This window comes from Microplitis mediator, chromosome 7 (assembly GCF_029852145.1).
Source record: "Microplitis mediator isolate UGA2020A chromosome 7, iyMicMedi2.1, whole genome shotgun sequence".
Classification (NCBI taxonomy): domain Eukaryota; kingdom Metazoa; phylum Arthropoda; class Insecta; order Hymenoptera; family Braconidae; genus Microplitis; species Microplitis mediator.
The window spans coordinates 26670362-26693644 of NC_079975.1; the positions used below are offsets into that span (position 1 = coordinate 26670362).

At 32.7% G+C, this 23283-nt stretch overlaps 4 protein-coding genes across 5 annotated transcripts; all 4 read right to left on the reverse strand.

Moving 5' to 3' along the window:
* Positions 1-1970: 1970 nt before the first annotated feature.
* LOC130672000 (uncharacterized) lies at positions 1971-10403 on the reverse strand. Its single transcript, XM_057476180.1, has 12 exons — positions 10051-10403; positions 9033-9439; positions 8868-8967; positions 7756-7857; positions 7540-7698; positions 7417-7470; positions 4514-4951; positions 3359-3765; positions 3158-3257; positions 2803-2904; positions 2142-2300; positions 1971-2060 (listed from the first exon to the last, which is right to left on the reverse strand). The coding sequence occupies exons 1-12, from the start codon at positions 10342-10344 to the stop codon at positions 1986-1988; spliced, it is 2397 nt and encodes a 798-aa protein (XP_057332163.1). The 5' UTR covers positions 10345-10403; the 3' UTR covers positions 1971-1985.
* A 1406-nt stretch (positions 10404-11809) lies between these two features.
* Positions 11810-14223, reverse strand: LOC130670965 (uncharacterized). Of its 2 annotated transcripts, XM_057474607.1 has the most exons (7): positions 13869-14223; positions 13406-13812; positions 13232-13331; positions 13057-13158; positions 12243-12401; positions 12046-12168; positions 11810-11966 (listed from the first exon to the last, which is right to left on the reverse strand). In XM_057474607.1, exons 1-6 carry the CDS (start codon positions 14160-14162, stop codon positions 12094-12096), a joined length of 1137 nt encoding a protein of 378 aa, XP_057330590.1. In that variant the 5' UTR covers positions 14163-14223; the 3' UTR covers positions 11810-11966; positions 12046-12093. The 2 variants fall into 2 exon arrangements, with proteins under 2 accessions (XP_057330590.1, XP_057330591.1); XM_057474608.1 differs by lacking the exon at positions 13057-13158.
* Positions 14224-15192: 969 nt separating this feature from the next.
* On the reverse strand, positions 15193-18079 carry LOC130670964 (odorant receptor 30a-like). The gene is made up of 6 exons (XM_057474606.1): positions 17454-18079; positions 16978-17384; positions 16819-16918; positions 16660-16761; positions 15766-15924; positions 15193-15707 (listed from the first exon to the last, which is right to left on the reverse strand). The coding sequence occupies exons 1-6, from the start codon at positions 17961-17963 to the stop codon at positions 15642-15644; spliced, it is 1344 nt and encodes a 447-aa protein (XP_057330589.1). The 5' UTR covers positions 17964-18079; the 3' UTR covers positions 15193-15641.
* Positions 18080-18733: 654 nt separating this feature from the next.
* LOC130671360 (odorant receptor 30a-like) lies at positions 18734-22884 on the reverse strand. Its single transcript, XM_057475205.1, has 6 exons — positions 22544-22884; positions 21048-21454; positions 20889-20988; positions 20730-20831; positions 19248-19406; positions 18734-19160 (listed from the first exon to the last, which is right to left on the reverse strand). The coding sequence occupies exons 1-6, from the start codon at positions 22835-22837 to the stop codon at positions 19095-19097; spliced, it is 1128 nt and encodes a 375-aa protein (XP_057331188.1). The 5' UTR covers positions 22838-22884; the 3' UTR covers positions 18734-19094.
* Positions 22885-23283: the final 399 nt, after the last annotated feature.

Sequence of the window (23283 nt, forward strand, 5' to 3'; positions counted from 1 at the left end):
AACTGGATCTTTAATAGCTTCATTGCGATGACGTGTGCTGGGGTCGCAGACGAGTCGGAGCCGCTAATGACAGCTTTGGATAATTAGTCACTTAGATATTCACACAATATTTCGGTATTTCCAGCGAGCTGCTAATAACTCTATTGCAATGGGTAATTTTACTGGGAGTTGATGATTATTAGTTTGAAGCTTCGGTTCTCGAGGAGTGGGGTCATAAATTTAAGTTTACCCCCGTAGGACTTTATTGTATTGTGATAACTGTTGTACAGTACTATCCAAGCAACCGAGGAAGACATTTGGTCACCTGATGTTGAATCAAAGTTGTGTTTGGTTACAAAATAACGCGGTGACTTTGATTCAACATAAAGTTAGCAAATGTCTATCCTAGCTGGTCATGACTTTATCAGTGCGCAAATTCTCTGCCGACAGTCACATTACCGGGGGTTATCAGATATTTTCGGCTGCGTTTTTTTCGGAAACAAAATCTCTAAATAGAAAATACAGACAGCACATTGATGCACTACTGTCTAATCTAGCGAAGTGCGCTTAAATTGCCTGACAATATTCGTTTGTTTAAGCGAAAAACTCAGCCAAAGTTTCCATTTACTGCACAAGTGCAACAAAGATAGTACGTGGACTTGAGTGTAATAGAGAGAGAAGTACGAACCCCTGTTAATTTAATTTTTGTTTGTCAACATATTCGAATTGTCTATTAGAGTTTTGAGTAATTAACCCTTTAGCACTACCGTGTTTTTTAGTGTCTCGCTTGTACTGCAGTGACATTATATGATTTAAATAGTGTCGTGTGAGCAAAGTCTTATAACGAGAGTGCTGAAGGGTTGACGGGCACATTTACCCTCGGACTTTCGTAATAAAAATAAAAATATCAGAATTTCTATAGTCAAAATACTGAAAATTATGGAATTTTCAAAACTTTACTTATTATTGTGATGATACTTGAAATATTTTCGAGTACGGAATTTTTCACGCACCGTTAATTTTTACAGCGAGGTAATTTTATACTTATTTACTAAGTATTTTTTTTTTTCTAATGAGCGTTTTTACTTTGAAATAATAACCATACGGATATTTACACTGTAAAAAATCACCGGGGTAAGTCCAATCAGTGTAGGTGTTAAATTTACCCCCGAAAGCGGTGTTAAAATAACGCCGCCACCGGTGTAAATATTCTGTACCGGTGTTAAAAAAAATTCTCCGGTGTTAAAATAACGCCGCCACCGGTGTAAATATTCTAGACCGGTGTGTTAAAATAACGCCGACGCCGGTGTAAATATTCTAGACCGGTGTTAAAAAAAATTCTCCGGTGTTAAAATAACATCGCTGCCGGTGTAAATATTCTAGACCGGTGTTAAAATAACGCCGCCGCCGGTGTAGATATTCTTTACCGGTGTTAAAATATTTTACTTTGTGAATATTTTTACTTACTCGATCACTATACTTGTTAATAAATGATATTTTTTATTAATTTTCATAAAGAACTGACATTTTTTGTGTTTTATAATCTTTAAAGTTAATACTTCAAGCGGACGCAATTTACCCCGCTTTTACACCAGTATTACTCCGTTTTTACACCGGTTACTCCGCTTTTACACCGATTTTACTCCGCTTTTACACCGGTTACCCTGATTTAACACCGGTATTTTTAACACCGGTGTATTACTCCTTCTACACCGGTGTAATTTTATTTTAACACCGGGCGGAGTTAAAATGAGTCCATTTTTAACACCGCTCTTTTTACAGTGTATCTCTATAATTGTGAAAAAAATTTGCTTGACATTATTTGGACTTACAAAGTGCTGGAATAAAAAACTATTAATAAATAATTATATAAACTCATAAATATATTTACGAAAATATAAAATGATGAAAATGGTTTATTGAAACTTCTTCATACATAAAATGATAAATTTTAACGTTGACGTTTTGCCCTATACTTGTTCTATCTATTTCTCTATTCTATTTTTTCACTCTTGATCTATCTCCATTTTGTCTAACAGCACACGCAGAGTCGTAAAGTAGGAGAAAGTTTTCGATAGAAACTGCAACAAAATGAGTTTTATTTGCAACTTTATCAAATATTTAATAATTTTTAAAATAAAATAAAACATATATTGAAATACCGTCGCGTAGTATTGTAATGAAAGAGCCGGAAGTATGCCAGTGACTTGAATAGTCGGTGGTTTCTGTGATCTATGGATCACTATCAACATACCCTTGTTCAGTTCATTTGAATTTTTGATCCATGACGATTGATATAATGATGAGCCAATATTCGTACACTAACGACAAATTTTATTAGCATTCGTTGTTCAAAAATAAATTACGCTCTTCAAAAACCGCGCGAAAATTTAATGTTTTAAAAATAGGCCCGAACAAAAAAAAATTATTCGCTGTTAATAACACGGAAAATTTTTTAGTTAAATATTTTTTAAAATCTTTTATTATATGACCCTAGCAGACCTGATTTACCGTAAATTTGCGGCATTTTTACCGTAAATATGCGGTAGAACACGGTAAATTACCGTAAAATTCGGGTGGATTACGGTAAGCTACGGTAAATGGGTAAATCACGGCGGGCTTACCACGGACTACGGAATTTTCACCGTAAATTTACCGCAAAATACGGTAAATCTACCGTAAATTACGGTAATTTACGGTGTGTTTACCTTTATCTATGGTAAACCCACCGTAATTTGGGTTCGTTAGGGGAGCATTTGAGGTGTAAATTTTTTTATTTTTCAAACTTATTGATTATTATCAAAAATAAATAATAAATTTTACCATTTTTGTCAGATGCTCTGATGGCCATGCGGAGGCATAGAGTACCATTGAAAAACCAATTGATAAAATTACAAATGACATTTTGTCAACCATAAGGTCGTTCTATATGTAATTTATCAAATTATATATACATTAAAGAACTATAACTGTAATTTACCGTAAGCCAGATTTCGAATTTTCCATTTTCTGATTCTAAAGATACTTTTTTTTTTATCGTAGATGTCATAGAATTTTTTTCTAATTTCAAAAAAATTTAGCTTTTTAGTTGTGTAACTAAATCAGAAATTTCTTCCTTCAAAAATTCTGAATCTGGCCTATATTTTTTTCATTTGAATATTTTTACATAAAAACTTACTGCAACAAGATGAATTCCACTTGTAATGACAGCTATTGTGCACGTGACAACAGTAGTTACAAGAATATAACGACTGCTAATAATAATTTGGTCAATAAATCTACTCAATTAATTATAATTAAAAAAAAACAATTAAATTAAAAATTCCAAAATTGATAGTGAGGAAATCCAAGATTTTTTTGCTTATTAAATAAAAATTACCCTAGTAAATACTGATGTTTTTGGACACAAGCTTTGAATTGTCGATTATTAGTAACATTTTTAAATTCGTCGCCCAAAAGTTCGAGTTTAGCTCCAGCGTACCACAGCAGCAAAGCAATTTGACAATCAAAAACGGAAATAGATATACAGTGAAATGTCGCAATACTCTGCTGTAAATAAATAAGTTCAAAAGTTGGGTGTCCGTCCACTGGAAAAGGATACTCGGTTATGGCTGGAAACGGCTGGGGTATTTTGATAGGTGCAACAATAACAATAAATGCTGCCATAACAGCATTACTTATCAATACCAAATGTAATTTACAACATCTTTGTATATAAGTTGTAAATATTTCTCGTTCTCTAGCGGTTGCATTCTTAACATTGTCTTCTATTTCACTAAACAAGTACTGAAATGTTAAATAAAATTAATTTATCATTTAGTTATTAGCAATAAATAACTTCCCTGATTAAAAAAGTGAATTGAAAAGTATGGAAAATTATTTCAATTCTTTTCAATCCCTCGGCGGTTTTGAAAAGTATTGAACGGAATTGAAATTTCGATCGTTTGAATACTTTCCAATTCCAAAGTGGAATTCGAAAGTATTGAGAAGAATTCAATCTTTCATCATTTCATCATCGGATTATTTAGGTATTGAGAAGGATTCGGAAAGATTCAAAAATTTCAATTCATTTCAATCTTTTTCAATCCCACACATGATTCGAAATGTGATATTATTTAGGTATTGAGAAGGATTCGGAAAGATTCAAAAATTTCAATTCATTTCAATCTTTTTCAATCCCACACTTGATCCGAAATGTCGGATTATTTAGGTATTGAGAAGGATTCGGAAAGATTCAAAAATTTCAATTCATTTCAATCTTTTTCAATTCCACACTTGATCCGAAATGTCGGATTATTTAGGTATTGAGAAGGATTCAGAAAGATTAAAAATATCAATTCATTTGAATCTTTTTCAATTCCTCGGAAGTTCAGAAATTCTTTTATTATTTTGGGATTGAAAAGTATTCATTTTATGTCAAAATGAAAACCTTGGGGTATAGAAAGTATTCAAAAGGATTCATTTCTCATCTTTTTCAATACTTTTCAATTCACTTTTTTAATCAGGGTTAATAAAGAATCAAAATTAATAAAACCTGATATTTTTGACAATGTATTTTGCACAATAACATTTTAATACAAACTTGACTGCAATTAACGCCACCGAATAGTGATCTTGTGAAACTTAATATATTTCGTGAATTTTTGTACGCCGCATAAAACATGGGAAGAAATGCCAACACAGACATAATAAAGAAAAACCACCATTTTATATTAAAAATAAGTATTTGTAACTTGGTGGCATTTTTATATAACGGCCAAGAGCTACCTAATATTGATGTGAATTTAGTAAACGCTATTGCAAACTCAGGTGTTGCTTCGAACATCTTGCTCTGGTGGTTCGTTACCGAATGATGCCGGTAGTTTTGATTCAGAAATTCGCAACCCCCGGAAACTCGATTTACTTTGTAGCCGAAGTCTATGAATAATATCTCGGTACATATTTTATTAGGGGTAGAATTCAAGAAAGGAATAGATAATTATATATGTTGTGTTGTCAGTATTATAGTAGACCTTTCAAAACATGATGACTCTTTATGTTAAATTTCATTGTTTATCAAAATTATATTTTTCGGTTGTGATTTATTGCGAATATTCAACTAGACATTTAATTATTTTTTTTTTTTATTATTTAATTTTATTGTGACGGTTTAAGATGTCTATTCAGTGATCGAAGATAGTGCTGCGTTTGAAATTCCCTGTAGCTGCTAAAATGAAAGGGTTACAGACAGGTCGGAGCCGATAATAACATAGTCTAGTATACAATTAGTTGCTTAAATATTCACGCGTAATAAATGTTTAAAGCTTGAAATAATTGTTACTCTGATGCTTTTGCTTCCGCAAAAGGGTTGAAAATATTTCTCTTATATTTAACAATAATAGAACTCGGGTGCATTCACCCTTGTACTTTTGTAGTATAACTTTGTGTTGCTTAGTTGCATCATCAAAATAATCCGGTAGTCTATAATAGTGTAGTATAACATCATATTATTAATTTTATGATCGAATAATTTTTAATAGTGACTACAAAAATGGTTCATTGTAAGGAATCATAAAAATTTCGCTCCTTATTGTGATGACACTTTGAATATTTTTGAGTATGAAGTTTTTCGCGGAGTTAGTAAATTTTCACTGCAAGATAATTTTATCTTTATAAAAGTTTTCTGTGTCTAAGTGTGTAAGATGTCTATGCAATAATTTCATTAAAATTTTTCAAGTAGATCGACTTATTTTGATGTTTTATCAGGAATCGAAGCTTACAAACACGGAAAAAATAGATAGGAATGGTTACTGTGCTACACAAGAACGATCGTAAAGTATATAAAAAGTAATCTTAGCACATTACTAGTTCTCGTTATAATAGGAATGGGTCGTTTTAAGTGCTGTTTACACGTTAGTTCCTGCCAAACATCAGTCAGACTGTGACTGGAATCAACAGTTCCTGTCCAGTACAGGAATGGTTCCTATGCTGAACGACAATGGAACGCATTTGTCAGGGGAGTCTTTCCCATCTCCATACAGGACCTATACCTATTTTATATAGTAACACATCGGCTGCTGAAAGGAACCTGTATCATTTGGAAAGTGGTGACTGTGAAGACGATAACCAGTCATGTTCTCGACATAATGTGTAACATAGTAATGGTTGCTATGTTGGATCGTACTCAGTCGTATGTAAAAACGACCTATTCTTATTATAACGAAAACTAGTAATGTGCTGAGATTAATTTTTATATACTTTACGATCATTCTTGTGTGGCACGGTAACCATCCCTATCTATTTTTTCCGTGAATACCCTAACGGACCCAAATTACGGCGGGTTTACCGTAATTTATGAATCTATCTGGTCGAAATGTGTCCGAAAGACACTTCCTAAACACTTCCAGACACTTTCCATCGACTTGCCATTGAGATGACTGATTGACGACCGATAGATTACTGATTGAAAACTGACAAATAACCAATTTCAAGTAATCAAAGTTTACAAGCATGAATATCATTGGACTTGTAAACTTTAGGTGAACTTTCAGACGCCACCGTCCATCTTACGGCTTTAAATAAATTATATTATTATCAATTGAAATGTTTTATTATGTGAAATTAGTGTTTTTGGCAAGTTTTTGACAGGTAATCTGCCGTAAATTACGGGAATACGGTAATCCATCTGAATTTTTACGGTAGGTTTACCGTATTCTGCGGGAAATTTACGGTAAAAATACCGTAGTCTACGGTAAACCCACCGTAATTTACCCATTTACCGTAGATATACCGTAAATTACGGTAAATCCGCCCGGATTTTACGGTACATCCACCGTGTTCTACGGTAAAATACCGTAAATTTACGGTAAATCCGGTCTGCTAGGGTATGATAATAAAATTTTTGTAAGACTTTTCCGATGACTACAAAAACCATTCAAATCAGTTACTTTGTTTCAGAAATATTGCAAACGAAATCAGTTTAATTCAACTTTTTAAAATATATTCAAACCTAAAAATGCCTTTATTGCTGCTAAAATTATTCGATCACGTATATATACACGAAAAGCATATAAATATAGAGTTTTTCAACCAGTATACGAATAACTCAAACACAGTTCCATGTTCTTTCCATCCGCTTTCAAGAATTTGTTTTCTGAAGTATTTTTTTCCTCTATGTTTATTAATTTCCATTAACTACAAGTACTAATTAGATACTTTATTCTTAAAAATTAATTACTATTCAAATTTCATCAGTGAAATAACAAAATAAGATTTGAGTGAACGTTTCCATATCTGTAACTAAATTAAAATTAATCAGTTATCATTTTTGAAACTGAATTTTGGGCATTTGATTCAATTAACCATCCATTCCTTTCGGAAAAAATGGATCTAATATATAAATATGTATATATATATATATATATACATAAATTGGCATAAATATTAATCCATCTCCACTTTGGATAATAAAACACGCAGAGTTGTAAAGTAGGAGAAAGTTTTCGATAAAAACTGAAATAGAATTTAAAGTATTTTAGTAATTGAACAATTTAATTATCGTTAGGATTATTATCAAAATACCGTTGCGTAGTAAGGCAATGAAAGTATCGGCATTACTCCAATAACTTCAATAGTCGACGGTTTTTGTGATCTATGCATTACAATTAACATGCTGCTATTCAATGCCTTTGAATTTTGAATCCATGCTGACTCGTACAGCGCCGTTCCAACGCCTTCACACTGAAACGATGTGTTAATTATCACGTGTGAAAAATGAGTCGTCAGAATTTATTTTACCATATGGATCAGATGTTCTGATGGCCATGCAGAAATGTACAGAATTATGGCTATTATCGAAGAGGCACCGACAAATGGTATTTTGAAGCCAACAGGTTCATTCTAAAGTTATTTTTTTTTTTTTTATATTAACGTAATAAATAATACTATAAATTTAAAAGAGTTCCGAAAAATCGAGGCTATTTGAGAAGCTTTAATAAATTTTTTTTGGAGTTGTCAATGCAAATGTCTTGAAAGTCGGCTAAACATTTTTAAATATACACTCTCCCAGATAGCAAAATGACGTCTTGATGAGTTCTTATTTATGATTTGGACGTCTTATCAAAATCTTACCATGACGTTTTAAGGAGCTCCTAATTTTGACTTCATTTTGATTTTAAAGAAGTTAAAAAAAACAATACATTTAGACGTCACAAAACTGACGTCTTATTTATGGAGTCTTCAAAAACTCTTAATCAAGAGTTCTTAAAAATGACACCTTTAAGGAGTCATTATAAGACTTCTTGAGGACGCCTTCAAAAAGACGTCATAAAGCAGTAATTCCGACTTGAATGCTGTCTGGGCTGTAGGTTCAAAAAAAATCCATGTGGAATTATATGGGAATCCATAGAAATCTATTCAGAAATGTTTGGATTTACATAAAAATTTACAGGAATCAACATAGGAAAGTATGAATTTCTATAGGGAATCCATATGAGAAACTATGGATTCCTGAATTCTCATATAGGAATCTGTGGGTACTTCGATTCTCATACAAAAAAAATACAAATAGGAACTTAGATTAGTACCTGTATTTCTATGGAAAAATTTTGTGTACATGGTAAACCATTTATTAGCACATGGGAATCAAAACTAGGTTTCGATATGAATTTTCGCATGGTTTGGATTCCCATGGAAAATCATTGTAAAAATTCATCCAGGAATCCACACTAGATTCCCATATGGATTTAGGGATTTAATCCACATAAGAGTCTATGTTAGATTCCTGGAAGAAACCATAAGAAAATCCATCCGAAAACGCAATATGAGAATCTAAGCTAGATTTTGTTGATAGGGTAGTTCATTTCTTACTCCATTTTACCAAACTCTGTTCTGTCATAATAATTATTTACCCCAGCGATATGAACTCCGCTAGTAATAACTGCAATTACACACGTAACAGACGTAGTCGCAAGAACATAACGGCTACTGATTATTATTTCCTGAATATACCTGAAAGTAATAAGGAGGAATTAAGCTTATGAAGCCGAACTTGATCAGCAATTAACTGTTTTTACCATAACAAGTACTGGTGTTTCTTGACACACTCAACAAAATGGTCATTATCCGTTACAGTTTTGAATTCTCGAGCCAAAAGTTCAAGACGGGCGCCAGAATACCACAGAAGTAAAGCGATTTGCATATCAAATACTGGAATTGAGAGGCAATGAAGTGTCGCAGCACTCTGGTGGGCATAAACGAGCTCAAATGCAGGACTTTCGTCAACGGGAAATGGGTAGTCAGCGATATTTGGAAACGGCTGTGGTAGTCCGATCGGTGAGACTATTATTATAAGAATAGCTATGAACCCGAATATCATCACAAACAAATGTAATTTCCCACAACGTTTTATATAAACGATAAACAATTCACGCTCATCTTCTCTGGCATTGGTCACGTAATTCTCCATTTCATACAACAGATACTAAAATCGAAATTATTAAAACTGAATGAACAGAAAAAATAAATATACCCTGATTAAAAAAGTGGATTGAAAATTATTTCAATTCTTTTCAATCCCTCGGCGGTTTTGGAAAGTATTGAATGGAATTGAAATTTCGATCGTTTGAATACTTTCCAATTCCTAAGTGGAATTCTAAAGTATTGAAAAGAATTTAGGTATTGAGAAGGATTCAGAAAGATTCAAAAATTTCAATTCATTTCAATCTTTTTCAATCCCACACATGACCCGAAATGTGAAATTATTTAGGTATTGAGAAGGATTCAGAAAGATTCAAAAATTTCAATTCATTTCAATCTTTTTCAATCCCACACTTGATTCGAAATGTCGGATTATTTAGGTATTGAGAAGGATTCAAAAAGATTAAAAATATCAATTCATTTGAATCTTTTTCAATTCCTCGGAAGTTCAGAAATTCTTTTATTATTTTGGGATTGAAAAGTATTCATTTTATGTCAAAATGAATACCTTGGGGTATAGAAAGTATTCGAAAGGATTCATTTCTCATCTTTTTCAATACTTTTCAATTCACTTTTTTAATCAGGGTAAGTAAATATATACATGAGATACTAAACCTGCAACCTCTTGTAATGTATTTTGCTCAATATCATTTTGATAAAAGTTTGACTGGTATTGGCAGCGTCAAAAAGTGATTTTGTAAAACTCAATATATTTCGCCAATGATTGTAAGCAGCATAGCACATTGGTAAAAATGCAGATACAGATAGGCAAAATGTAGCCCACCATCTTATTTGAAAAAGTACAAATTTCCACTTAGGTGCATTTTTATAGTTCGGCCAACAAGTCCCTACTAGTGTTGAAAATTTAGTAAACGCAATTGCGAACTCAGGAGTTGCTTTGAATATCATTTTCTTACGGTGGTTTTCTGACGAATGACGCTGTCAGTACGAATTTAGACATGCGTAGCCAGTTTCACTGGAAATAATACCCTATAATTTTCTAAACTTCGATTCATTATAACTCATTATGAATTCATGAGCCTAAAATGGTTGCAATGAGAAACATATAATTACAGCATGTAGCTGTAGTGGAGGTTTCAAAATAAAATGACACTTTAGTTTATATTTTCCGGTCACTAAAATTATTTTTTACGTTCTATCATCAAAGGCGCGTACTCAAATAAATTTACCGAAATTTATTTTCGGTAGTTTCGATTTTTCCGGGCCGCCTGTCGTATTTATTTTTATGTTTTAAAAGATGGTGCGTTTGAAATTAGCTGTAGTGGCTAAAATGAAAGGGTTGCAGACAAACTGGAGCCGATAATAACATAGTTTAGTATACAATTAGTTGCTTAAGTATTCATACGTGGCTGTAATAGCAGGAGTTGAAACATAATAGAGGTATTGTATTGTGGATTTTTCACAGCCATAAATAGTTATTACTAAGAAGTGAAGTCCGTGAAGAAAGGGTTGTAAATTCAATTTTATATTTAATAACAATAATAGAAGTCGGGTACATTAACCTTCTTTGTTATATAGTTTTACTTACTGTTGCTTAGTTGCTAAGCATAATTCTATCCTCAGTATATAATGAAACATGATGACAGGTAGAACTCTCCGAGTACGTACTATTATAGCCATTCATTAATTTTATAACTAGTGATGGCAGTCCGTAGTAATTTTGAAGTTTCATTGATTAATTTCTTTACGATTAGTGCAATTATTCATAATTATTACTTCGTAAATTTTGACTGTGAAAAAATGATTGTAAATATATTTGCTATCGAGTACATTTAAGGTGAAAATAAAAAATTTTGTGTCGTTTCTTTGAAATATCATAATAAAATAAAAGGGGAGTGTTAAATTAGTGTGTACCAGAAAATCGGAACGTTTTCCGCACGAAAAAACAAAATTGGAAAGTAAAAAATCTACTGGGTCACTAGATTTCAGAAATTTTTGACATATAGATGCTGGAATGTTAGCCGAAAATCTTCGGCCAACCCCTAACTTCTGGAACTACCCCTTAAGCAGTCAAACTACATTAATTTTTTTCATTTTCGTTGCGCGATAAACGTTCTGATCTTCAGGTACATAAATTAGTGAGTTTCTGAAATCATTTTTTATTTTTCGACTTATTTTACATATTTTTAGGCATTAAAACAGCTGTGATGCTATAAAGTGATCAAATTATTGAAAGCTTTCTTATCGATCAGTTTGATTGAATGATTTTTCTTGTTGATCAAAATCCTCAGACATGTTTTCGCTAAAAAATTCTAAAGCTGCCTGTATCTGTAATAAATTTTGTTTTTAAAAATGCACACGATCGATTTTGACCGCTGATCAACAACCTATTAAATTTTAATTATACGGGTAATTTTACGTATGTATACGTATATATACATATATATTTTTTTATTTATCTATATATTATACATACTACATTTGATAATTTATTTTATATATTGATAAATTTTTTGTTACTATTCTATTTAGTTCAAAACTATAAATAGTTGAAATCGAAGTTGTCATTTCTGTGGATGAATATATTTTTATAAATGGAATTAGTCATATTTTGTATTTTATTAAATATTTCAAAGAATAATTGTGTACCTGTTCTGGTTTCACGATAAGTAAGACTACATTTTTACAAAGCAATAATTACGCTTCCTCGATTTCCATTTTCGAAAGTAACACGCGTAGAGTAGTGAAATATGAAAATATTTTTGACAAAAACTGAAATATATTAGTATTATGATAAAAACCATTTTTATAATCTATATATGTTTGAAAACAAAATATATATATACCGTTGCATAGTAAGGGAGCGAAAGAGTCGGTAATATCCCAGCGACATCAATGCTCGCCGCTTTTTGAGATCTCTGTATCACGATCAAAATACTTGTGTTCAGTGTTTTTGAATTTTGAATCCAAGATGACTCGTATAATGCTATTCCAACTTTTTCACACTGAAAAAATTTACGTACCTGAAGATCGGAACGTTTTTTGCGCAACGAAAATGAAAAAAATTATGTAATTCGACTGCTCAAGGGATAATCCGGAGATACGGGGTGTCCAAAGATTTTCGGCTGGCATACTCGCATCTATATGCGAGACATTTCAAAAATCTAGTCATCCAGTAGAAATTTACTTATCAATTTTTCTTCTATTGCGCAAAAAACGTCCCGATCTTCAGATCCAAAAATTTTTGAATTTTTTGTAACCCTTACGGTGCGCCTGTAGAACCCAATACTTTTTGAATTCATCTAAATTTTTTAAAAATTTTTGATAGCTACAAAATATAGTAGGGGCATTTATATTAATTATTTTTAATAGTCATGTCCATTTAAGTTTTTGTGAGGGCCCTCTAAGTAAAAAAATCTATCGTTTTTTGATGGAATACTTGAAATTTTTTGCATCTGTAAAATGGGACATGCATTTGTTTTTATGGCCAATTTACTTTGATGGTCGATTTATCAACTAAAAGTTTTTAAAAAACTTGTAAACATTTTTGACATTCGTTATAAAAATTTTAAAACGAGGACAAGGTCTGCTCTAAAAGATTCAAATTTAAAAGCCGCAATAAAATTCACTATTGGCTGTAAAAACAAATTAATATTTTACCATTTGCGCAAGATGTTCTGATGGCCAAGCAGTTACATAAAGTACCACACCCATGATCATTGACGCAACTATAAAGGGAACTTTAGCAGCTATTGGTTCGTTCTGATTGAAAATTCAAGTTTCAATTTAAAAAAAAAATTTTAAATCACTTTTAGATAGTTGTCAAAAAATATACCCCAACAATGTGAATTCCACTTGTGATAGCGGCCAAGACACAAGTTATGACGGTAGTTGCAAGAATATGACGGCTACTGACGACGATTTCCTGGATGTACCTAAAAATTTGAGAAAAACCGTTGAATTTTTGATAAATAATAAATATTTCTCATATAATTTTTATCAAAAGTACAGTAATAAATGCTGATGTTTCTCGACGCACTCATTAAATTGTTTATAGTCAGCAGCGTCGTGAAATTCTTGGCTCAAAAGTTCAAGTCGTGCACCAGCATACCACAGCAATAGCGCGATTTGGCAGTCGAATGTTAGAATAGAGAGACAATGAATTGTAGCCGCACTCTGGTGTAAATATATGAGTTCGAATATCGGGTGTCCTTCTGTAGAAAAAGGATATTCAACGATATTCGGAAACGGCTGGGGTACTCCAATAGGAGCGACTATTATGATAAAAATCGTCATTAGACCGCTTATCATAAGAGTTGCGTGTAATCTGCCACAACGTTTTATGTACATTATGAACAATGCGCGTTCGTGTGCTTGTGCACTCGTTACATAATCTTCCATTTCTTCCAACAAATACTGAAATTTCATAAAATTAGAAATAATCATATTAAAATATATATAAGATACTAAACCTGCATTTTTTTGAAGTGGATTTTGCAATAAATCATTTTAGTAAACGTTTGAACAGTATTTGCAGCATCAAAAACAGATTTCGTAAAGCTTAATATATTTTTCCAGTGATTATAAGCTGCGTAGCACATTGGCAAAAATGCAGATATTGATAAACAAAATGTTAGCCACCATCTTATTTGAAAGAGAACGTGTTTCCATTTCGGAGCGTCTTTAGGGTTCGGCCAGGAAGTCCCCAGTAATGTTATAAGTTTTGTAAACGCTATTGCGAACTCCGGAGTTGCTTTGAATATCATTTTGTTACGATGGTTCGATGACGAATGAGTGCGTTAGTAGCAATTCGGACATGCGTAGCCAGTTTTACTAGAAATAATACCTTATAATTTTCAAAACGTCGATTCATTATAACCCATTATGTATTCATAAGCCTAAAATGGTTGCAATGAGAAACATATAATTACAGCAGTACATGCTGTAGTGGAGCTTTCAAAATAAAATGACACTTTAGTTTCTATTTTCCGGTCACTAAAATTGTTTTTTACGTTCTATCATCAACGGCGAGAACTCAAATAAATTTATCGAAATTTATTTTCGGTAGTTTCGGTTTTTCCGGGCCGCCCGACGTATTTATTTTTATGTTTTAAAAAGATGGTGCGTTTGAAATTAGCTGTAGCGGCTAAAATGAAAGGGTTGCAGACAAACCGGAGCCTATGATAACAAGGTTTAGTATATAATTAGTTGCTTAAGTATTCATACAGTGGCTGTAATAGTCGGAGTCGAAACATAATAGGGGTAATATATTGTGAATTTTTCACAGCCATAAATCGTTATTACTTAGAAGTTAAATCGGTGAAGAAAGGGTTGTAAATTCAATTTTATATTTAATAACAATAATAGAAGTCGGGTACATTAACTTTCTTTGTTATTATGGTTTTACTTACTGTTGCTTAGTTGCGCAATATAATTCTACCCTCAGTATATAATGAGACATGATGACAGGTAGAACTCTTCGAGTACGTACTATTAATACTATTATAGCCATTCATTAATTTTATAACCAGTGATGGGCAGTTCGTAGTAATTTTGATGTTTCATTGATGAATTTTTTCACAATTAGTGCAATTATTCGTAATTATTACTTCATAAATTTCAACTGTGAAGAAAGAGTTGTAAATATATTTGTTATCGAGTACATTCGTCTTCGCTATTTCGAGGTAAAAACTAAAAAAATTTTTGTCGTTTCTGTGCAATATCAAAATAAAGTGAAAGAGGATTTTTAAATAAGCCATGAAATTTTTTATGATAACAGTTTGTGATTTTATTATTTTGATTGCTTTTTAGATTCAAAACTATGATTATATACAAACATATGTTCTACAACATATGAAATAACAATTTTTTCTAAGTGCTACATTTATAAAATCTGTTTCTAAAATTATTTTTAAATTTTATTCGAACTACTTAACGTACCTATGACTGCCTAAAATTTATTATATCCCTGGTGGTTTTGAACCACCCTGGGAGTGGAAACACAGTGGAATCACGGTGGATCCAGGGTGGTTACACGGTGGGTTTGTGCCATTTTATCACCGTGTATACACCGTGATTCAACGGTGGTTACACGATGTACCCACCCTGATTCCACGGTGATAAAATGAAAAAAAGCCCACCGTGATTCCACCGTGTTTCCAGGGTGATTCAAAACCGCCAGGGATTAATTAATTTAACAAACTATATTAATTATAAATCTATTATCATACAAACAAAAATGAAACTCAGTCTTCCATTTTGTCCAGCACAACACGAAGAGTCGTGAAGTACGAAAATGTTTTCGATAGAAACTGCAATTAAATAAAATTTATTAGTAAAAGAAGTAAATTTAATATTTTAACAATATACCGTTGCGTAGTATGGTAATGAGAGCATGGGTAAAATACCAGCCACTTCAATAGTCGCTGGTTTTTGTGATCTCTGTATCACGATAAGAATACTTTTATTCAATTCCTTTGAATTTTTGATCCAAGATGAATAGTATAACGCAGTTCCAATATTTTCACACTGAAAAAATTAATCAATTTCGGAATTCAAAGATATCTGCGTAAAGTATCACTAAATTATTACTAAATTTACATGGCTAGTGATGTGAAATTACCCCATAATTTCTAATTTCCGGTAAATTTTCGGTAATATTACAGAGAAACGATAATTGTGGTTAAATAACCTGACAGTACGGTAACAACGGTACTTAAACCTGAATTTCTGAGGTATTACCGTATTTTTACTTTGCTAGCCAGTTTTCATCTACAAAAGTTGTTTTTTTCGTAACAGAATCCAAAGATAAAATAGAGCTCTACTTAACAAATTTACCGTACTAGTCGGTTAATTTACCGCACTGCTCGGTGATTTCACCGTAAATTCCATAAAACACCGTATGATGATAAATTAGAGGCGCATAGAGACCCGGTGCGAGCTTTTATTACCATGTGAATATAGTGGAAACCTAAACATGCAAACTTGCAAAATAACCTTCTCAATAAGACAATTTATAGATAAATTGAGAAAAACATAGATAGCCCGAACTAGGAATCGAACCCAGACCAATTCGGTATCGCACCGAGTGCTCTACCAGTTGAGCTATCCGGCACTATACTATATTCCGTTCAATTAGATCTATAACTTATTGAGCCACACCTTTAACTTTATGAGTATGAATAGAATCATCGTTTTTCAGGAAATCAGAAATAACTGGTTTCATTATGGTCATTTCGAACAATAATAAATATAAATTATTACCATTTGTGCAAGATGTTCTGATGGCCACGCACAAAGATACAACACTGCCGACAAGCCCATCGATAAAATAACAAATGGCACTTTATCAGCAACAGGTTCATTCTATTGAAATTCAGTATAGGTAATGATAGTTTGAATAACAACAATGATTAATCTTACCCCAACAATATGAACCCCACTAGTAATTACAGCTATCGTGCACATAACGACCGTCGTTGCAAGAATGTAACGACTACTCATTATTATTTCCTGAATAAACCTAGTAATCGGTTAAAAATCATTAGCAATTTTTTTTTCATAATTAAAAATATAAATTACCATAATAAATACTGATGTTTCTTAACACAAGCGACGAATTGCTGGTTATCGGTGACTTTTTGAAACTCGTCGCCCAACAATTCAAGTCTTGCACCAGCGTACCAGAGTAGCAGAGCGATTTGACAATCGAAAACTGGTATAGACATGCAATGAATCGTCGCGATGCTTTGTTGCAAGTAAATAATCTCAAAAGTAGGATGTCCGTCCACCGGAAAAGGATATTCAGCAACATTCGGAAACGGCTGGGGCATTCCAATAGGTGCGATAATTATTATAACAGCTGCCATCATCGCGGATATCATTATCGAAACATGTAATCGTCCACACCTTTTAATATAATTAACGAACAATTCTCTTTCATTAGCGCGTGCCTGCTCAACATATTTTTCCATTTCATAGAAAAGGAACTGCAATAAATAAATTTTATTAAATTAACCAATCAGGATTAAAAAAAGTTTGTAAAAATAAAATGAAACCTGAAGTTTACGATAATGTATTTTACACAACAACATTTTTATAAAAGCTTGGCTACAATTAGCAGCGTCACACAATGACTTTGTAAAACTCAATATATTTTTCGTGTTATTGTAAGCCGCATAACACATGGGTAAAAACGCAGTTATTGACATGAACCAAAAAAACCACCATTTTATATTAAAAACAATAAGCTGACACTTGGTTGCATTTTTGTAGTGCGGCCAGGAGCTGCCGAGTATCGACGTCAGTTTAGTAAAAGCTATTGCAAACTCTGGAGTTGCTTTGAATAACATTTTGCAATGATGGTTTTTCAACGAATGAGTCTGACGTTTGTATGAGAAGTGCGTGAACCCTGACTGTGATACGGGATATTCAGCGGCTCCGAGGCGTCGATTGCTAATTATCGGTTTGCTACATAGTTGATTAGACAAGGGCTCGAAGTTATGAATAGATAAACAGTTGCTCGAAATACACTTGTATCTACCGATGGATTCGTAGGCTCCAGACATTGTGGAGCCGTTAATGTTAGTGTTGATTGAATGCAATTATCTGCTTGAATATTCACGCACTGAAAGTCTTAGCGAAAGCAGTAATTAGGCAAAATATAGATGTTACGGATTCGACGAATGAAAATAAATGCTCGAACAAAGTGTTTGTATAGACGTAAGCTAGGGGTAGCGAAGTAAAATAAGACAAATTATATGTTTGCTTTACAATGGAGTGCATGAGTTCATTCACCGAAGAATTTTTTTGAAAATGTTGCTTTGTGTTTATTTTAAGATTCGGACAGAGGGTTATGAAACTTTAGTTATACATTGTAACAATTGTACTACGTACTATGAAGTTCAACGCGGACAGTTTCCATTTATTGTTCTAGTGCGACCCAGATAGTTCTGTTCTTCTATACTTGAGCGCGGAACAGAAGTGACAGCTCTTCGTAAGTGAGAAAATTTTATCATTCGAAATTGAGTTTTTAAGTGTGAGAATAATTGCTTCCGATTTGTCACATTTTGAATTTTAATTTTTGAATCTTTGGAACCGCCAAAAAAAAAAAATAATAATAAGAATTTGAAAGAACCGTAATACGAATTTTCTGCGATAGATAATCATGATTTAGTGCTTTTTTCTGGGAAAAGGATAGTAAATATACAGTCTAATGATACATTTGGTAACAGGTATATTCTCCTTGGCTGTTTTAAAATAAAAACTCAGCGTTGCTTTGTGGAAATATCAAAATAAAGAGACACATAATCAGATTCACATACTTAATAAGGTTTTGTACTCAATAAAATATCCAACTGATTATTGTACAATAGAGTAGCGAGTCGTAAGCTCGATAACAAGGTAGTCTTTAAACTTAAAGTTTCATTTTGCTGAATGACAGTGATTGTTAAACTAGTGTTTTTCTGAAAATATTTTTAATGTTTTGACTTATTTTACATATTTTTACGCATTGAAACAGATGTGATGCTATGAATTGATAAAATTATTGAAGACTTTTGACATTCAGTTTGACTGCGTAATTTTTCTTACATATTCCTTGAAATTTCTTAAAATAACCCGCACAATTTTTTATACCCACAGTTCAGTAATTTGATTGTCTTTTGATTTAAAAACTATGGTTGCATACATTTGAATGATCAGTCTTCCATTTTGTCCAACACAACGCGCAAAGTCGTAAAGTACGAAAAGGTTTTCGATAGAAACTGTAATTAAATGAAATTATTCATTAGCTGAAATTTCGGAGTGAAAAAAGTAAATTTCATAGTTTTTTTAATATTTTAAAAATATACCGTTGCATAGTAAGGTAACGAGAGCATGGGTAAAATTCCAGGAACTTGAATGATTTCTGGTTTTTGTGATCTTTGTATCACGATAAAGATACTTTTATTTAATTCCTTCGAATTTCTAATCCAAGATGAATAGTATAAAGCGGTTCCAATATTTTCACACTGAAAAAATTTGTTAATTCCGGAATTTAGAAATATCTGAGCAAAATTTTCATCTTGAGCTAAGAATGTTAGGACACATTTAGGTATATTTGGATGCTACACTGAGAGAAAAAAAAATTAAATTCAAGTAACCATGTTTACTTAACTCATAATACCGCAAACAAGGAAAAATTTACTACATCGAAGTATACTTATTATATAATATTTCTTATCTTTATAACTATTGTTTACATCTACTCATAAATTTCTACAAACAATGCATTTTTACTAAAATTAAGAAAATATTTACTTGGCACTATTTAAGTAAAATAATACTTGAATCAAGAAATTTTACTTGGAAATATACACTTTTTTCTCTCAGTGTACGTTTTACAAAAAAATAATAGTGCAATTCAGTGAGACTATACGGCTGCCCAATTTCAAAACACACGAAGGGAAAAATTTTTCAAAATCGATTTTTTAGCAATTTTAATTCCAGTGGAGTCTTGTAAATATGATATATTTCATAAATTTTATTTTTGCCTCTGTTTAGAAACGGAGCAGCTGTATAACTTGCACGGAAAGAAAAAAATAGTTCCGATTCTTATTATGCTAGAATGGTAACCATTACTATGTTACATAGTGATGAAGATTATTGTTAAAATCCTGTGTGAATTTGATGGAAAAAATCTTTAGAATTGTGGCAAAAATATGAGTGACAGCTCATTCGATGCGAAATCATATTTTGAGCAAGATCTAAAGACAAAAATCTAAGATTCTTTATTTTGTTTATGTTTTTTGTTAATAAAAAATTGAGATTTTGATGAATATAGAAAATAAAAAATACATTTTGCTCAAAATTTGATTCCGCATCGAATGAGCTGTCACTCATATTTTTGCCACAATTCTAAAGATTTTTTCATCAAATTCACACAGGATTTTTATAAAAATCTTCGTTACTATGTAACATATCAATGGTTGCCATTCTAGCATAGGAATCAGAACAATTTTTTTCTCTCCGTGTAGACTAACAGTGGAAAATAAGTTACTGTAAGTTTACTATTAGATTACTCTGAAAAACCTAATTTAGAGTTATGTAGGCAAGTGTGCGCACCTTACCTACTGCGTACGCTTGCCCTACATGACTCTACTATTTTGCACGGGTATCTATTTTTTCGTGTAAGTGTACTGAGCTACCGTTAATGGGGGTAAAATAACCATCCTGAGGTAAATTTGGTACTCCAAAGTGACTGCCATCGGTAATTTTACCGAATTTTTGCTATACTTGCCATTTTTTATTCTTAATATTAATTATTATGAACAATAATAAATATCAACTATTACCATTTGCGCAAGATGTTCTGCTGGCCACGCACAAAGATACAACACTGCCGATAAGCCCATCGATAGAATAACGAATGTGACTTTATCAGCAATAGGTTCCTTCTGTTGAAATTTAGTATAGGTAATGATAGTTTGAATAACAACAATGATTAATCTTACCCCAACAATATGAACCCCACTAGTAATTACAGCTATCGTGCACATAACGACCGTCGTTGCAAGAATGTAACGACTACTCATTATTATTTCCTGAATAAACCTAGTAATCGGTTAAAAATCATTAGCAATTTTTTTTTCAAAATTAAAAATATAAATTACCATAATAAATACTGATGTTTCTTAACACAAACGACGAATTGCTGGTTGTCGGTGACTTTTTGAAACTCGTCGCCCAACAATTCAAGTCTTGCACCAGCGTACCAGAGTAGCAGAGCTATTTGACAATCGAAAACTGGTATAGAGATGCAATGAATCGTCGCGATGCTTTGTTGCAAGTAAATAATCTCAAAAGTAGGATGTCCTTCCTCTGGAAAAGGATATTCAGTAAACATCGGAAACGGCTGGGGTATTACAATGGGCGCGATAATTATTATAACAGCTGCCATCACTGCTGATAATACTATCGAAACATGTAATCGTCCACATCTTTCAATATAACTGATGAACAATTCTCTTTCGTTAGCGCGTGCCTGCCCGACATATTTCTCCATTTCATATAAAAGAAACTACAATAAAAATATTTTTATTGAATCGAGCAATCGGCACCAAAAACAGATTAATCATTGTCAAAAAAAGTCTTTAACCTCCCGAGTACTAGGATAAAATAAGACCACAAATTTCTCAATCTCTTACATACTACACTGTAAAAAATAACCGGGGTAAGTCCGAGCGGTGTAGGTATTAAATTTACCCCCGAAAGCGGTGTTAAAATAACGCCGCTACCGGTGTAGATATTCTTTACCGGTGTTAAAAGATTTTACTGATGTGGAAATATTTTTACTTACTCGATCACTACACAGAAAAAACAGATATCTTGAGTCAAGAAAATATTTTTGAAGACAAACGTTTTCGGGAACCAAGTCAAGATTTTCTTGAGCCAAGAGAATTCGTCTTGGTTAAAAAAAGTTCGTCTTGGTTGGAGAAGATTTCTACACGGTGAAAAATTTCCACTAAATTTTACAATGGGCGCATCGTAACGCTGGACTATAAGAAAACTGGTACAAAATTTACAAGTGTTCCATAGTAAACGTAGGCGCAGATTACACGATTGTGGCCTATGCGCATACGTTTACTATGGGCCACTTGTAAATTTTGTACCAGTTTCTTATAGTCCAGCGTTACGATGCACCCATAGTAAAATTTAGTGGAAATTTTTCACCGTGTACTTTATCTGAGAAAATTTAGGTCTCCAAAAAAATTTTCTTGAATCAAGAATATTTACCTTCAGTCGAGAATTTTTTTTTTTGTGTGTATACTTGTTAAAAAATGATATTTGTTGTTAATTTTCACAAAGAATTGACATTTTTGGTGTTTTATAATCTTTAAAGTTAATACTCCAAGTGGACGCAATTTACCCCGCTTTTACACCGGTTCCCCACTTTTACACCGATTTTACTCCGCTTTTACACCGATTACCCCACTTTAACACCGGTATTTTTAACACCGGTGTATTACTCCTCCTACACCGGTGTAATTTAATTTTTACACCGGGCGGAGTTAAAACGAGTCCATTTTTAACACCGCTCTTTTTACAGTGTATGAAAGTACAAATGTACGCAGGAGGTTAATTTGAATTAATGGAAGTTAATTGAAACCTGAAGCTTATGATAATGTATTTTACACAACAACATTTTTATAAAAGCTTGGGTACAATTAGCAGCCCCACACAATGCTTTGGTAAAACTCAATATATTTTTCGTGTTATTGTAAGACGCATAATACATGGGTAAAAACGCAGTTATTGACATGAACCAAAAAAACCACCATTTTATATTAAAAACAACAAGCTGACACTTGGTTGCATTTTTGTAGTGCGGCCAGGAGCTGCCGAGTATCGACGTCAGTTTAGTAAAAGCTATTGCAAACTCTGGGGTTGCTTTGAATAACATTTTGCAATGATGGTTTTTCAACGAATGAGTCTGACGTTTGTATGAGAACTGCGTGAACCCTGACTGTGATACGGGATATTCAGCGGCTCCGAGGCGTCGATTGCTAATTATCGGTTTGCTACATAGTTGATTAGACAAGGGCTCGAAGTTATGAATATATAAACAGTTGCTCGAAATACATTTGTATCTAGCGATGAATTCGCAGCTATAGACAATGTGGGGCCGTTAATGATAGTGTCGATTTACAACAATTATCTGCTTAAATATTCACGTGCTGAAAGTCTTACATTTAGCGAAAGCTGTAATTGGTGTGATGATGGATTCCACGGACCAGAATAACCGTTAGAACAAAGTGTTGTATAGACGAAGACTAGGGGTAGCGAAGTAAAACAAGACTGAAATTAAATGTTGCTTCTACAATGGGGTGCATGAGTTCATTCACCGAA

What these genes read in the sequence shown, in the direction of transcription:
- LOC130670965 (XM_057474607.1), bottom strand. Translation starts at nt 14,162, where the DNA reads ATGATATTCAAAGCAACTCCGGAGTTCGCAATAGCGTTTACAAAACTT. An exon ending in TCCACTTCAAAAAAATGCAG is followed by an intron (nt 13,813 to 13,868) that starts GTTTAGTATCTT and finishes ATGAAATTTCAG; the next exon opens with TATTTGTTGGAAGAAATGGA. An exon ending in CGCTCCCTTACTATGCAACG is followed by an intron (nt 12,169 to 12,242) that starts GTATATATATAT and finishes AATATATTTCAG; the next exon opens with TTTTTGTCAAAAATATTTTC.
- LOC130671360 (XM_057475205.1), bottom strand. Translation starts at nt 22,837, where the DNA reads ATGTTATTCAAAGCAACCCCAGAGTTTGCAATAGCTTTTACTAAACTG. An exon ending in AAACATCAGTATTTATTATG is followed by an intron (nt 20,989 to 21,047) that starts GTAATTTATATT and finishes ACCGATTACTAG; the next exon opens with GTTTATTCAGGAAATAATAA. An exon ending in CAGAACATCTTGCGCAAATG is followed by an intron (nt 19,407 to 20,729) that starts GTAATAGTTGAT and finishes AAATTTTTTCAG; the next exon opens with TGTGAAAATATTGGAACCGC.
- LOC130672000 (XM_057476180.1), bottom strand. Translation starts at nt 10,344, where the DNA reads ATGATATTCAAAGCAACTCCTGAGTTCGCAATTGCGTTTACTAAATTT. An exon ending in GCGGAGTTCATATCGCTGGG is followed by an intron (nt 7,858 to 8,867) that starts GTAAATAATTAT and finishes AAATAACTTTAG; the next exon opens with AATGAACCTGTTGGCTTCAA. An exon ending in TACATTGTCAAAAATATCAG is followed by an intron (nt 3,766 to 4,513) that starts GTTTTATTAATT and finishes TTAACATTTCAG; the next exon opens with TACTTGTTTAGTGAAATAGA.
- LOC130670964 (XM_057474606.1), bottom strand. Translation starts at nt 17,963, where the DNA reads ATGTCTGGAGCCTACGAATCCATCGGTAGATACAAGTGTATTTCGAGC. An exon ending in GTGGGGTTCATATTGTTGGG is followed by an intron (nt 16,762 to 16,818) that starts GTAAGATTAATC and finishes GAATTTCAATAG; the next exon opens with AATGAACCTGTTGCTGATAA. An exon ending in CATTACCATACTACGCAACG is followed by an intron (nt 15,708 to 15,765) that starts GTATATTGTTAA and finishes ATTTAATTGCAG; the next exon opens with TTTCTATCGAAAACATTTTC.